Source organism: Rhinatrema bivittatum, chromosome 6, assembly GCF_901001135.1.
Source record: "Rhinatrema bivittatum chromosome 6, aRhiBiv1.1, whole genome shotgun sequence".
Lineage (NCBI taxonomy): Eukaryota > Metazoa > Chordata > Amphibia > Gymnophiona > Rhinatrematidae > Rhinatrema > Rhinatrema bivittatum.
This window is the reverse complement of record NC_042620.1, coordinates 271,229,413-271,245,402: the sequence shown is the minus strand read 5'-3', so window position 1 is coordinate 271,245,402 and position 15,990 is coordinate 271,229,413. Positions and strand designations below refer to the sequence as shown.

General features: G+C 53.6%; 1 protein-coding gene across 2 annotated transcripts in view; it reads left to right on the top strand.

The window, feature by feature from the left end:
• Positions 1 to 15,990, top strand: part of DKC1 (dyskerin pseudouridine synthase 1) — a 53,501-nt gene that overhangs the window by 30,485 nt on the left and 7,026 nt on the right. For both annotated transcript variants that reach the window (XM_029607201.1, XM_029607200.1), the window contains exons 11-13: positions 4,863 to 4,981; positions 5,148 to 5,251; positions 12,234 to 12,279. In XM_029607201.1, the coding sequence (XP_029463061.1) occupies positions 4,863 to 4,981; positions 5,148 to 5,251; positions 12,234 to 12,279 (269 nt within the window). The remainder of the gene's footprint in view (positions 1 to 4,862; positions 4,982 to 5,147; positions 5,252 to 12,233; positions 12,280 to 15,990) is intronic.

Sequence of the window (15,990 nt, the reverse complement as noted above, 5' to 3'; positions counted from 1 at the left end):
CGGAGGCAACTCTTAGGGTCAGCCGCGCTATGGATAAGCTTTACCCTCTCCCTGCGGATTCCTTGGAGCTCCTTAGGGTGCCAAGGGTGGATTCGGCGGTCACTGCCATGGCTAAACATACCACCATTCCCGTAACAGGGGGTACGGCCCTTAAGGATCTTCAGGATCGGAAGCTGGAGACGTTGCTTAAGCGCATCTTTGAGGTTTCGGCTTTGGGAGTACGGGCGGCCGTTTGCAGCTGCATGGTACAAAGGGCTACCCTTCGTTGGGTACAACAGATGTTGACATCTCAAGATCTGCCTCCGGATGAAGCAGAGCAAGCAAACCGTATAGAATCCGCGGTGGCTTACGCCGCGGATGCCTTTTATGACCTCCTCCGCACTTCGGCCCGGTCTATGTCTTCGGCTGTGTCGGCACGGAGGTTACTCTGGCTGTGTCATTGGGCGGCGGACTCTTCCTCCAAGGCCCAACTCGGTTCCTTTCCCTTTCGGGGCAAGTTGTTATTTGGCACCGAGTTAGAAGACCTTATCCGATCTTTGGGGGAGAATAAAGTGTTTAAGTTGCCAGAGGACAAGCCTTCGGGTACCTTCCGCGGACGGTTTCGCGGGCAACGCCGTTTTCGCTCGGGAAGGGGGTCCTCTTTTGCTACCTGACAGCCGTCTCCGCGTTCCCAGTCATGGACTCCTTCCTTTCGTGGTAGAAGGCCGGCACGCGCAGGGGCGTCTCATACCTTCGCCACCTCTAAGGCGGCTCAATGAAGGGACGCCGGTCCGTTCCTCCGTCCCGGAGGTAGGAGGACGACTCTCTTACTTTCGGGAGGAATGGGCCACAATTACCTCAGACCAATGGGTCCTCGACATTATATCTCACGGCTACGCCCTAGATTTTGCAAGGCCCCTGCGCGATTTGTTCCTTATCTCTCCCAGCGGTTCTCGGGTAAAGCAACAGCGAATTGCTCAGACCCTGGAGCGATTGCAGGCGCTGGGTGCAATAGTGCCTGTGCCGCCCGCCGAGCAACGCACGGGCCGTTATTCCATCTATTTCATCGTTCCCAAGAAGGAGGGCACATTTCGGCCGATTCTGGATCTCAAGCGAGTCAACAGGGCGTTGCGCATACCGCGGTTTCGGATGGAGACCCTGCGCTCGGTCATAGCGGCGGTACACAAAGGCGAGTATTTGGCTTCCTTAGATCTCACGGAGGCTTACTTGCACATAGGGATACAAGAGTTCCATCAAAGATTTCTGCGCTTTATGGTCCTGGGATCTCACTTCCAGTTTTGTGCTCTTCCGTTCGGTCTGGCGACAGCTCCGAGGGTGTTCACCAAGGTAATGGTGGTGGTGGCGGTGAGTCTTCGGAGAGACGGAGTGTTGGTACACCCGTATTTGGACAATTGGCTCATCCGAGCAAAATCGCGACGTCTCTGCGAAGATGCGATTCAGGCAGTCCTTCACCGGCTCCACTCCTTGGGGTGGGTGGTCAATTACACCAAGAGCCATCTGATCCCCTCCCAGAATTTGGAATTTCTGGGCGCCTCGTTCGATACGAAAGTGGGAAAGGTTTCTCTCCCACAGGCAAGGATGGAGCGTCTGATGGCGCACGTTCGCCGTCTCCTCGCCCTTCCCCTGCCTGTGGTATGGGATTACTTACAGGTTCTTGGATATATGGCATCCACACTGGATTTGGTTCCGTGGTCATTTGCGCATATGCGGCCGCTACAGAGGGCGCTTCTGTCTCGTTGGGACCCCAAATCAGAAGAGTTTCAGATACCTTTGCCACTCTTACCCCCAGCGAGGACCAGTCTACAATGGTGGTTGGATCCGGTCCACTTGCTCCAAGGCACCGATTTGGATCCGCCTCAATGGATCATTGTCACGACCGATGCCAGTCTGACGGGCTGGGGAGCAGTCTGTCAGTCTCAGTCCGCTCAGGGACGTTGGACGCCTCCTCAGACCAAGTGGTCGATCAATCGTTTGGAAACAAGGGCGGTTCGCCTAGCATTACAGCACTTTCTGCCTTTGATTCGGGACAGAGCAGTTCGGGTTCTGTCCGACAACGCAACCACGGTAGCGTATATAAATCGGCAAGGCGGTACACAGAGTCTACCGGTAGCAACCGAAGCCAGCCAGTTGATTGTGTGGGCAGAGCAGCACCTGTCTCGGATTGCGGCGTCCCACATCGCAGGAGTCGACAACGTTCAAGCAGACTATCTCAGCCGGCAACGACTAGACCCGGGAGAGTGGGAACTATCTCCCGAGGCACTCAGACTCATCTGTCGCCGGTGGGGAACTCCCCGGTTGGACCTCATGGCAACTCGTTTGAATGCCAAGGCAGCTCGCTTCTTCAGTCGCAGAAGGGAACACGGGTCGGAGGGCGTAGACGCGCTAGCTCTTCCCTGGCCTGCGCACGTTCTTCTGTATGTGTTTCCACCGTGGCCGTTGGTGGGGAAAATATTGCGTCGCATAGAATCCCACACGGGACCCGTCATTCTCGTAGCTCCGGAGTGGCCGAGGAGGCCGTGGTTCGCCGACCTCATCAATCTAGCGGTGGACAGCCCCTTGCGGCTCGGTCATCTGCCTAGACTCCTTCGGCAGGGTCCAGTATTTTTCGACCAGGCCGATCGCTTTTGTCTAGCGGCTTGGCTTATGAGAGGCGGCAATTGAGAAGGAAAGGATATTCCGAGTCGGTCATTACTACTCTTCTGCAGGCTCGTAAGCCCTCTACCTCGGTTGCTTATGTCAGGGTATGGAAGGTTTTTGACTCCTGGTGTCAGGGTCTGGAAGTGCCGTCGCGGAAGGCTACAGTGTCTCATATTCTGACTTTTTTGCAAGAGGGTCTAAAGAAGGGTTTATCCTATAATTCTCTGCGTGTGCAGGTAGCGGCCTTAGGCTGTTACCGCGGTAAACTTGACGGAGTTTCCATTGCCATGCATCCGGACGGTGCACGATTTTTAAAGGGAGTTAAACATTTGCGACCCCCGGTGCGACCTATCTGTCCTTCTTGGAGTTTAAATTTGGTTCTCCGGGGTCTTTGTACTTCTCCGTTTGAGCCTCTACGAAGGGCTACTCTCAAGGATCTCACTCTCAAAACTGTTTTTCTCGTCGCTATTTGTTCAGCTCGCCGAATCTCGGAACTTCAGGCGTTGTCTTGTAGGGAACCTTTTCTCCGTATTTCTAATTCGGGGGTTTCTCTACGTACCGTTCCTTCGTTTTTGCCTAAGGTAGTTTCCGCCTTTCACGTCAACCAGACGGTGGACCTACCGGCATTTGCGGTGGACGGGGCTGAGGCGTCGCGGCAACCGGAACTTCGCAAGTTGGATGTTCGAAGGACGCTCTTGCGGTACCTGGACGTTACCAACCCCTTTCGGTTGTCTGATCATCTGTTTGTTTGTCTTGTGGGGTGGTCCAAAGAAGGGAAATAAAGCTTCAAAAACTACGATCGCACGCTGGTTGAAAGAGGCGATTGTGTCTACTTACATTTCCCAAGGTCGCGCCGTTCCGGAGGGTCTTAAGGCTCATTCTCTGCGCTCCCAGGCGGCGTCGTGGGCAGAGAGTGGGTTTATTTCCTCGCAGGAAATTTGCCGAGCGGCTACTTGGAAGACATTGCACACCTTTGCGAGACATTACCGTTTGGATGTGCGCGCTCCGGTGGACTCATTCGGCAGTGGTGTGCTTCGTGCGGGACTGTCAGGGTCCCACCCCGTTTAGGGCAGCTTGGGTACTTCCCAGCAGTCTGGACTGATCCTGGTACGTACAGGGAAAGGAAAATTAGGACTTACCTGATAATTTTCATTCCTGTAGTACTAAGGATCAGTCCAGACGCCCGCCCATTTCAGTGAAGAGTGTAGAGTCCCGCAACTGTTGTTTTTCGGGTTCCGTTTTTTACGGGCACTTGCTTGTTTTCATGGTTTCCTCGTTTTTTCCACATGTTCATATACGTTTCATCTTTATATTGAGCTAGTCACAGAATTTGCCATTGTTTTCTAATTTCATACTGCTTTGTTATGGATTATACTGGAGGATCGCAGGGGGTGCACCAGGGTATATCAGTGGTGCCTTTTCAGTTTCTCTCTGACTCCATCTGCTGGACGGGAGGCATAACCCAGCAGTCTGGACTGATCCTTGGTACTACAGGAATGAAAATTATCAGGTAAGTCCTAATTTTCCTTTGGTTCTTACCTGCCTACTTCTGTTCCTGTAGTACCACAGATGAGTCCAGAGTCCAGCCTGTTTACTCAGGGGGGAGGGAGTTTGCCGCTTATATTGTTGCTTTGTATATAGTACGGAGTTGTTGGAGGTTTTCAATGCCGATTGCTTATGTAAAATTTGGGAAATGAGTTTTCCATTGTCTTTTGGGGCAACTTCACCTTCTTTTGGCTTTTTGGAGGGGAGGGAGTTGGCTTAGAAATTTATGGTTGCTGTCATCTTGGCTTGGGTACAGATCAATACTGAGGGACTGCAGGTGGCACACTGGGTTATGTCCAGTGTCGGTGAAACCTTCTCCATCTGCTGGCAGGGAGGCAAAACCCAGGAGTCTGGAATGATCTGGGATACTACAGGAACAAAAATTAGCAGGTAAGAACCAATTTTCCTACAGGCAAGTACAGCAGTAACTTTCCAGGTTAAGGATGTAGGGACAAGATGGTCTGTGGATTTGTCTGTGCATTGATAGTAATGTATAATTCTGGTTATGCTTCCCTTATGCTGAAAACATAACATAGATCTGAGATATGGAACACTGAACTTTCATAATGGCTACCTTTCCTTTTCCATGCTCCAAATTTGAAGTGGTTTACAGCTTTCACTGCATTTCAGTGTACCTTTCGGTTCGGTTAAGTGATCAGTTTCTTCTCCTATATTCACAGCTATTGCTCTGATGACAACGGCTGTCATTTCCACCTGTGACCATGGTATAGTGGCAAAAATCAAGAGAGTGATCATGGAACGGGACACATATCCTCGCAAGTGGGGCCTGGGCCCTAAGGTGTGCCTCTAGGTAGAAGGGATGGTTGGGAGGGCTCGGAATTTGCAGTAAGTGGAAACAACTTTTTTTTTTTTTAAATGTATTTCTTTGGGAAACAGTCTTCTTAATATTTTAGTATTTCAAAAATACACACATCCCGTGACCTACTTTTGCCTTTGCTTTCTAGGCCAGCCAAAAAAAGATGATGATCCAGGCAGGTCTGCTGGATAAGCGTGGCAAACCCAATGAGAGCACGCCCGAATCGTGGAAGAAGGATTATGTGGATTACAGGTACAGAGAGCGCCTTGAAGTGGCGAATCAGCTATGAAAATCCGAATAAAAAATATTAAATGTAGATAGGGCACCTCTCTGTATGCAGCATCCTACAGTGATGAGCCACCACAATTGACTCTGAAACAGGAGCTTGCTCTGTGTCCCAAAGCTTGCAGTGCAGCCCGTGCATAATTTCTCGCTCTTTGCTGTTATATAATGAGGCTGGTGTTGGGGTTGGTGAACACCAAGCTGGCAGGTTGGTGAGGAAGTGTTGCAGCGGATTGCAGTAATGATAGAGTTGGATTGCTGTTCAGATTTAGGATCCTGCTTGTGCATTCTCACTCCAAATGTTGTCATTTACCTCTTTTCCTGCAGTTCAGGTACAGTGCCTTCCCTGCCTAAGAAAGTTTTGTACCTGGCGGGTAATATTTGTACAAGAACAGAGTATCTGTAGTAGAAGTGGGATTTGAACCTAAGCTTCCTTGGTTCTCAGCATGCTGCTTTAACCACCTAACAATAGTAGTGAGCAGAGATGGTTTTTCCTTAATTGCCATTTTATATATGTCATGATCTATGTAATAATTTTCATTCACTCTGAAGAAAATTCCACCTTTGACAAATATATATTTTAGGACTAAAGAACCCATTGCATATACTATAGTAGCTTTTACAGTGGGCCCCCATTATAATCATTCTCTAAACAGTACTTTTTTTTTTTTTTAACTGCTTATCCTATGATCACTTTATCTAATCCCCGAAATGTACATCGGACAAACTGACTAGGATAGGTATGTCATTGACGCTTTTTATTGCATTAACAAGGACTGGTGACTCATGATGGGGGAGCTGTTGTAAAAGCTTCACAAGCACCAACAAAAGGGTTCAGTATATGAAGGTTTCACAATTTCAGGCATCTTCTGTTGCTTAACCCTAGAATATAAATAAATATTAATCAAAGGTGGATGTTCCCTGTACGTACCTGGATCAGTCCAGACCGTGGGTTATGTCCCCAATCCAGCAGATGGAGTCAGCCCAAAACTTCGAGGGGGCGTCACCATAAGTACTACTACCCCCTCTGCAGGAGTTCAGTATCTTCTGACTCCAGCAGATGCGAGTAGGGGAATTCTGGGCTTGCTCCCGATTTCCTGTAACCTATTCTGTTTTTTTTCCCTTAGTTGGAATTTTTCTTCTCTGTCTTGTCTTGGATCAAGTTGTGCTTTATTTAAAAAAAAACTAACTAATTGATTAATTGGGGAGGCGGGGCTCCTTCCTTGTGCTGGCTCTCTGTCTCCTTTGTTTCCTCAGCACGGCCTGTGTTCTTGCTGGGGTAAGTTGTTTTTCTTGCTTTGCTGGGCTGTAGTTTTTATTTTCAGCTAGCTGAATTACGACTGCCGGTGTGACCGGCCTACCAGCAATTTTCCTCGCTCCCGCGGCCATCTTGTGCGCTCCTCGTGGGCTGCAGGGAGCAGGGTGCTCGTCTTCAGCGGGTTGCGAGGCCAGGACAGGCCCCCCCGCGGCGCCGCTTGTTTTCTCCGCGGGTTGTGCAGGCCGTCCGGGCCCCCCCGCAGCGGCGCACCGTCTCGCGGCCCCCCCCCCCCCTCCCGCCCGGAGACTCACCGAGGGACTTTAGTAGCCGGGGGTGGTTCCTCTGAACGCCGGATATGCCGCGGCCGTCGCGTTGCTCGGCCTGCGGCGAGCCCGGCTCGCGCATCTCCAGGGAGGGCATCTGTGTCAGGTGCCTCCCAGGGGGGGAAGGCACGTCCGGGCCCCGCACTCGGTTTCCATTGTCAGCTTTGCCCGGGCGCCGTGGGCCGGCCCCTCCCCCATTCTTGGCGGGAACGGCGGCCATTTTGCACGCGCTGCGACGCGAGGAAGATCGGACAGCGCTGGGGGATGGGGAGGCTTCAGGGGATTCTCCCCCGAACCTGCTTCCGGAGGAAGATCCGGAGCTGGACTCACAGGAGCAGGGCCCCCCGGGTTTTTCCCCCACGGAGATTCCCCCGAGTAGGCCGGGGTTCTCCCCAGAGTTTATTCGTCTGATGCACACAGCGTACCTGCAGGAGCTGGCAGCTCCCACGGGGCCTCCGCCGCCCAAACTACCGCGCCCTTCGTCCCTCTCCTCGGCCCCCCCCCCTCCGGGGGGCGTGGGGGCCCCACAGCTCCCCGCAAACGTCCGGCTTCCTGTGGGCTCGGGGGGGGCTGGCTCGGACCCAGTCTCCCCAGGATCGGACCCCGCCGGTTCGGGACAAGGGGAGTCGACCTCGGAGGGAGAGGATCCACGCACGCTGCGACTATTCCAGCGGGAAGAGCTGGATGACCTAATCCCACAAATCATTCAGGGGTTGGATCTCGATCCCCCGCCGGACCCGCCAGCTCCAGTCGCGCCCTCGGTCGTCACTTCTTCGAAGAAGGGGGACCAGGTCCTGGCGGCTCTTCGTCCGCGGGCGCGGGCTTTTCCCATCCACGAGTCGTTCCTGCAACTTCTCACTCGGGAATGGGATTCCCCGGAAGCTGCGCTAAAGGGCAGCAGAGCCATGGAGAGGCTGTACCCGCTGCCGGAAGATTTTCTGGATCTCATCAAGGTACCCAGGGTGGACTCCGCGGTGACGGCGGTCACGAAAAGGACGACCATTCCGGTGACGGGTGGAGCGGCGCTGCGGGATACGCAGGATCGCAAGTTGGAAGTATTCCTCAAGCGGGTCTTCGAGGTCTCCGCAGTGGGACTGCGGGCAGCGATGTTTAGCTCTCTTGCCCAGCGAGCCAGCCTTCTCTGGGTACAGCTACTGCTCACTTCCCAGGTGCTGCCTCCCGGGGAGGCCGCCCAGGCGGATCGGCTTGAAGCCGCAGTGGCATACGGGGCCGATGCCTCCTACGATCTATTCAGAATCCTTGCACGCTCCATGGCCTCGGTAGTGGCGGCGCGCCGACTCCTCTGGCTCCGCAACTGGGCAGCGGACACGTCCTCCAAGTCGAGCCTGGGTTCCCTGCCCTTCAGGGGTAAGTTCCTGTTCGGAGAGGAGCTGGACCAGATCATCAAGTCGCTGGGGGAAAACGCGGTCCATCGCCTGCCGGAAGACAGATATCGCTCTACCAGGTCGTTCCCGTCCTCCCGGACCAGAGCGAGGGCGCAAAGACGCTACAGGAGTTACAGGCCGGCGGTCTCCCGGCCCCCTCCCTCCAGGGCTCAGCCATGGTCCCGTTCCTTTCGAGGGCGCCGCCCAGCTCGGGCCGCGCCCACGGCGGGACAGCCCTTGCCCAAATCCTCTCAATGATGTTCAGCTCGCCCACTCCGCCGTTCCCAAGATCGGGGGACGGCTGGCATTCTTTTACGAGGAGTGGGCACGGATCACCTCGGATCAGTGGGTTCTGGACACCATAGGACACGGCTACGCGTTGGAATTTGCCCGCCCTCCGAAGGGACGGTTCATCTTTTCTCCCTGCGGGTCGGCCATCAAGCGACGGGCGGTGCAGCTGACCCTGGACAGATTGTGGGAAATAGGTGCCATTACGCCCGTACCCTCCGGAGAGGTGGGCTCGGGCCATTATTCCATCTACTTCGTCGTACCGAAGAAAGACGGTTCCTTCCGCCCCATCCTGGACCTGAAGGAAGTCAACAGATCCCTTCGGGTGGCCCGGTTCCGCATGGAAACGCTACGTTCGGTGATCGCGGCGGTTCATCGAGGGGAGTTTCTGGCCTCCTTGGACCTGACGGAGGCCTACCTTCACATTCCCATTCGCCAGGAGCATCATTGCCTACTACGGTTCAAGATCCTGGATCAGCATTTCCAGTTTGTGGCTCTTCCGTTCGGATTGGCAACGGCCCCGCGCACCTTTACCAAGATCATGATAGTGGTGGCGGCTGCCCTCCGGAAGGAGGGGATTCTAGTTCATCCTTATCTGGACGATTGGCTCATCCGAGCGAAGTCCTTTCGACATGGACAGGCGGCGGTGGCCAGGGTGATAGAGTTTCTGCAGTCCCTAGGATGGGTGGTGAACTTCTCCAAGAGTTCCCTCGTGCCCTCGCAGCGCTTGGATTTCTTGGGGGCGACCTTCGACACCCGACTGGGAGCGGTTTTCCTACGGCAGGACAAGGCGCACGCCCTACGGGAACATATACAGCGATTCTCTGCATTACCAGCTCCCACCTCCTGGGACTATCTTCAGCTCCTGGGGGTGATGGGCTCCACCATCGACATGGTTCCTTGGGCTTTTGCGCACCTCCGTCCTCTACAAAGAGCTCTCCTGTCCCGTTGGAAACCGCTCTCGCAGGACTACCAGGTGATTCTTCCGCTGCCCCAGTTCGCCAGGAACAGCCTGAACTGGTGGATGGTACCGGGGAATCTGGCTCGCGGCGTGTCCCTCGACCTACCAAATTGGGTGGTGGTGACCACCGACGCCAGCCTCGTCGGCTGGGGAGCCGTCTGCGACCGAAGCGCCACGCAGGGGACGTGGTCCGCGGAGGAATCGAAGTGGTCCATCAATCGCCTGGAGACCAGAGCGGTCAGATTGGCGCTCCTCCATTTCCTGCCACTCCTTCGGAATCAGGAAGTCAGAATCTTATTGGACAACGCGACCACGGTGGCTTACATCAACCGTCAGGGCGGCACTCGCAGTCCGCAGGTCGCGCTAGAGGCAGCGATGCTGATGCAGTGGGCGGAACGGAATCTGCGCCGCCTCGCGGCCTCACACATCGCAGGCGTGGACAACGTCCAGGCCGACTTCCTCAGTCGCCAGCTCCTGGACCCCGGAGAGTGGTCGCTCTCCGACACGGCCATGCAACTACTCGTCCGGCGGTGGGGCTCCCCCCACCTGGATCTCATGGCGTCCGCACAGAACACCAAGGCGCCTCGCTTCTTCAGTCGCCGGAGAGAAAGGGGAGCGGAGGGCGTAGATGCTCTCGCGCTCCCGTGGCCGGCCAATCTGCTCCTATATGCGTTCCCACCGTGGCCGCTGGTGGGAAGAGTACTCCGACGAATAGAAGTTCATCAGGGGACGGTGATCTTCGTCGCACCAGAGTGGCCAAGACGACCTTGGTTTGCGGATCTCCTCCACCTGGTAATCGATGGACCCATCCGGCTGGGACATCTTCCCCGCCTCCTACACCAGGGACCGGTATTTTTCGACCAGGCAGAACTCTTCTGTCTTGCGGCCTGGCTTTTGAGAGGCGCCGCCTCCGCCGACGAGGGTACCCAGAGGCGGTAGTGTCAACTCTGCTGCGGTCTCGGAAGACTTCGACGTCGGTGGCCTACGTGCGGGTCTGGAAGGTGTTCGAACTGTGGTGTACCGACCGGAACACAAGACCCACGGAGGCGTCTGTCCCGCAGATCCTCCAGTTCCTACAGGCGGGAGTGGAAAAGGGGCTCGCTTACAACTCCCTTAGGGTTCAAGTGGCCGCCCTTGGCTCCCTCCTGCGGGGAGGGGGATCTTTGTTACACCATCCGGACATCCTCCGTTTTCTCAAGGGCGTCAAGCACTTGCGGCCTCCATTGCGGGATCCTTGTCCCTCTTGGAGCCTCAATTTGGTCCTACGTTCCATGTCCGGACCTCCGTTCGAACCACTGAGGAGTGCGACGATCAAGGACCTCACTCTCAAGACGGTGTTCCTGGTGGCCATATGTTCCGCTCGGCGTATTTCGGAACTGCAGGCTCTGTCCTGTCGAGAGCCTTATCTACGGTTCACCGATTCGGGCGTTTCACTTCGGACTGTGCCCTCCTTCCTCCCGAAGGTGGTGTCCGCCTTCCATGTGAATCAGACGGTGGAACTGCCCTCCTTCTCCTCGTCTGAGCCACGGACTCTTCGTCTCCTCGACGTCAAGCGCACTCTGCGGATCTACCTGGAGGCCACGAATGACTTTCGGACTTCTGACCATCTCTTCGTCCTTTGGTCTGGTCCCCGGAAGGGATCCCAGGCCTCGAAGACTATGATTGCCCGATGGCTGAAGGCCGGCATTGCCGCCTCCTACATCGGGACGGGGCGGACTCCTCCACCCGGTATTGTGGCGCATTCTACACGCTCTCAGGCGGCCTCCTGGGCGGAGAGCCGATCGGTGTCTTCGCAGGAAATCTGTAGAGCGGCCACCTGGAAATCGTTACACACGTTCTCGAGACACTACAGACTACACCTCGCCTCGTCTGTCCATGGACACTTTGGCGAACAGGTTCTACGAGCAGGCCTCGCAGAATCCCACCCGGGTTAGGGAAGCTTGGGTACATCCCACGGTCTGGACTGATCCAGGTACGTACAGGGAAAAGAAAATTATTACTTACCTGCTAATTTTCGTTCCTGTAGTACCATGGATCAGTCCAGACGCCCACCGCTTTTGGGTTCTACTCCTGCTCGGCTGTCTTGGGGTCTGACTTGACTCAGCTGTTATACAGTAGTGTCTTCTTGTCTTCTCTTACTATCTTCTCTCACGTGTTCCCCGTTTCACTATTTGTGATTGTTCTTTCCTTGGGGATCGTCACGAGTTGTGACCTCCCATCCGTTGGTGGGATGGTACAGTTTCTCTGTTTTAAATTCAGCGGCTCATTATTGCCGTCTTGTTTTAACTTGATCCAATTCAGGGGGTTTCTGATTACTCGGGCTTTGATATTCTCGATACTGAACTCCTGCAGAGGGGGTAGTAGTACTTATGGTGACGCCCCCTCGAAGTTTTGGGCTGACTCCATCTGCTGGATTGGGGACATAACCCACGGTCTGGACTGATCCATGGTACTACAGGAACGAAAATTAGCAGGTAAGTAATAATTTTCTTTTTCTTGATAAAGTAGACATAAAAAACCACAGCAATTGGAAAGTTATTTTGATTGTACTTTTCATTCAGACACCTAACCAGCAGGTAGGTATAACAAGAGTTTGAATTTGGAGTGGGAGAGGGAGAGGGAGGCATTCTGAGTTTTATGGGATTATGGTGAATAATGCAGGCCTTTAGATTGGTTTCACTTGCCTGTTAGTCTGGATCACTTGGTGAGCATGTTTTGTTTTTTGTTTTTCTTCTAGTGTTTCCAAGAAGGAAGCCGCTGCACCAGCAGAGAAGATGCCAAAGGTATGTTGTACACCCTAGAATGTTCAGTTTCTTGAAATTGTCTAGTGTGTAGACACAGGGATTACCAAGGCAGAGGCGTACAATATGTATCTGCTTAGAATTTGTCTCCACTCTGTCCCTTGGACCTTTTTGAAATGGAAAATTGGTGTTTGGAGGGGGGGAGCAAAAGGTACACTAGACAAATTCTGCAGGCAGTTATCCCTTTCTAGCCTGTTACCTTGTGGCTCTAGAGGGAGTCAGTCTGCAAAATGACTTGTAAGGTCTGCGCCTGTGCAGCACAGCTGGTGGTGCTGCTGCTGATTGCAGACATTGCGTACAGATTATCTGATGTACTACCCAATGCAAGGTTCCACATTAGGAGTTGCCACTCGGGAAAGGAATCTAGGTGGATATATCATCTGCTCAGTGTGTGTGGCACAGACAAAGTAAATAGAATGTTCCTGTTCATATGCAGATCAGTCCAGGCAAGTGGGTTTTGCAATCCTACCAACAGATGGAGGCAGAAAGAAAAACCTTGAGGCACTGCTATATATCAGTGTGCCACCTGCAGACCCTCAGTATTTCTGTCTCCAGCAGATGGTAAAGGTGCAAACCTGCAGTCTGATTTAAAAAAAAAAAAAAAAAAAAAAAAAATTTGATTGGTGAAGTTTGAGTTCGTGCTCCCCGAGGGGCTAGGTACCTTTTGTGGACCATCCGTCGCATTGAGCATTGTGTCTGTGGGGTTAGGAACATCTGGCTGTGTTCGCCTGCTGTTTCCGGAGGCCTTGATAGCCAAGGGACTGGCTCCCTCTTGCCCTCTGATGTCTCTTCCTACAAGCCAGAGTCTTTGGATCAGAGAAGTAAACGTTTTGTTGTTTTTCAGTTGTTTAAAATAAAAAAGGGGAGTATTGAAAAAAAGAGAGAGAGAGAATCTTGATCGGGAGACTGTTGGCTTGATGGCCATGGCGTTTTGGCAGCTAGTGCTGCCGGGGACGGCAGAAAGGGGAAGCAGAGGAGCTTGCTGTTTTTCCCCGGAGTGGAAACTTGCTGGCTTTCCCTTTTGCCCGAGGGATTTTTTTTTTAGGTGTTGCTTGGGCCAGTGTGGCGGGGTGCAACGTCTCTGCCGCGGGTGCAGCCTCAGGATTTCCTGCGCGCCGCTCAGACAGGGTGGCGGTGCAGAGCTGCATGTTCAGCCACAGGTGCGGCCTGACGTTTGTTTTCCCCGCATGCCAATCAGATCGCATGCTCGAGCCGCATTCGGTTCCCACCTTAGGGAATCCGCTAAAATCACAAATGACGGCAGACGGGGCCTGCAGGCTCTGGTCGGCGAGACTTGAATCTTGCTCCCCCATGCTGTTTGTGGAGGTGAGAACCTCCGCGGGATCAGCAGAGGTCAAGAGGGCTCCCAGGTCGTCGGGAGCTGAAACTGTGTGCCCGCTGCCTGTGGTCATGGGCCCAGGGTCTGGGAGGAGTCAGTGGGGCGCTGGGAGGTCTGTTTGGTGTACGTGTGTGGAGTGTGCGAAAAGCATGTTCCCTGTACGTACCTGGATCAGTCCAGACCCTGGGTTATGTCACCAATCCAGCAGAGGGAGGAAGAGAAAACATTCTAATGACTCTGACGTATACCCTGGTGCCCCACCTGCAGTGTTTTCTCTGCCTCCCTCTGCTGGATTGGTGACATAACCCAGGTTCTGGACTGATCCATGGTACTAACGAAAATTAGCAGGTAAGAACCAATTTTCCTATGTGGGCCGCAGCAAACTTCCTGTCAGGCCTGCGGGGAAAGGCACTCATGCCTTATTGCAGCCGCACTCCGTGCCGGGTCTAAGAGGGCTCGCTGAGGCATATTTGGGCAGCACGCATGTGAGGGGTGTGCAGGAGTGTGTTGCTGACTGCGGATCGCTGCAAACATCTTGTCTGGCTTGCGGGGTAAGTTGTTCATGCCTTAAGGCAGCCGCAGTTTGCCCTGGGTCCGGGAGGACTCAGTGAGGCAATGTGATGTCTGAGTGGCATCCATATGTGAAGTGCACGAAAGCCCAACGCTGGCTGCGGACTCTGGAAAACATCCTGTTGGTCCTATGTGGAAGGCATTTGTGCCTTAATTTAGCTGCACTCTTCCCCGATGGCCTCTCCAGGGGTGAAGGTGGCCTTTGTGGCTGCGGAGTCAGCAGTAGCCAGGTTATTTCCACGTGGTAAAAGACCAAATGAGTCAGGGGAGACCAGAGGTTCCCTTATCCCCACTGGTTCGGAGTTTTTCGGAAGTCTGAGGGCATGGTAGCTGGTGGTCACCAGTAAGTCTGAGACCTTCTCTATGGACTTTGCCCTGCTCCTGCATTTGGCATTTTTTTGGCCAGGCAGGGTGCAGGAAGAATAACTGCCACTGGTACACAAGGCTAGTGCCTATCGGAAGTGCCCACAGGGTGGTTGGGCTACTATTTATGCAGTCTAGTCCTCGGAGGGAGGGGGGGTGTTTAGGTGATGTTGAAGGGACCTTCTTGGATTCTGATGCTTCTCAAGGTGCTTGGGGAGTATCTTGGGGGATGGGGGTCCAGGGTCCATCTGAAGAATGGTATTCCTGATGCGGATAGGACCTCTGTCGGATCCAGAGGAGACCCCGGTGGTGGGAAAAGGATGCCTCTAGAGGGGCTTGCTTGTTCTGGACAGAAGAGATCCCTCAGGTTCTGGGTGAACAGAGGAATCAGACAATGAAAGGGGGACCTGGTCCTGGATGGGCTGCGGGATTCCCCGGAGATGTTTTTTCCTATGACTGTAGTGATGAGGAAACTGGTACTCTGGGAGTTTGATATTCGGGAAGGCAATGATGAAGTTTTATCCTTAGCTAGAGGAGAGCTTGGAGCTCCTGAGGCTGCTGAATGTGGACAAGAATTCTTCTGTTTCCTGTAAGGAGGGTCAGCAGCATTTAAGGATGCTTCAGACCAGAAATTGAAGATGTTCAAGGATGTGGCCTTCAGTTTTCCAGCAGCTATGTGTAATATCTAGATGCAACCAGCCAGCTTATCGTGGGTGCAGAAGGTGTAGGAGAACGACATTTTTCTTCAGCCGATTCTAGGCATGCAGCCCACCTGAAAAGCAGGGTGGTCTATGTGGCAGATGCGCTGTATAGTTTCCTAGGTCTCTGCCAGGAATATGAATTCTGCAGTGACACCCTGGAAGGGTGCAGGTCGCAGCACTGTAGATGCCAGAGGATAGGAAGACTGGCAAGAGAAGTGTTCCACCTCGCTCTAGTGTCGGATGCAAGGAGTTGCCATCCCAACAGGAATGGTTTTTTCCTTGGAAGGCTCGAGAAGGCAGCAGTCCTTTCAGAGGGCACGTAGGCCTGGCTGCAATAATTCCGGTAAAGAGGCTGGAGGGAATGAGGTGTCACAATGAGGCCAGTCTGGTCCCCTTCTCCATGGGGACTGTCGGAGAGCAATTGACCACCTTCTTACAAGGAATGGATCAAGATCATGACAGATCAAGAGGTTATGGAGGTGATAAGAGATGACTACACTTCGGAGTGTGTCTCTTCATGTCCTGCTGTCAGAGGCATATCTCCATTTTCTGATTTGGAAGGACAGTCAGAAGTTTCTTTGGTTCATGGTGCTGGGATAGCATTTACAGTTCCAGGCTCTTCCCATCTGCTTGGCCGAGGTCTCAAGAACCTGCATAAGGTGGTGTTGGCAACCTTTCGGCGTGAAGGAATTTTGGTTCAGCCATTTCGGGTGAATTAGC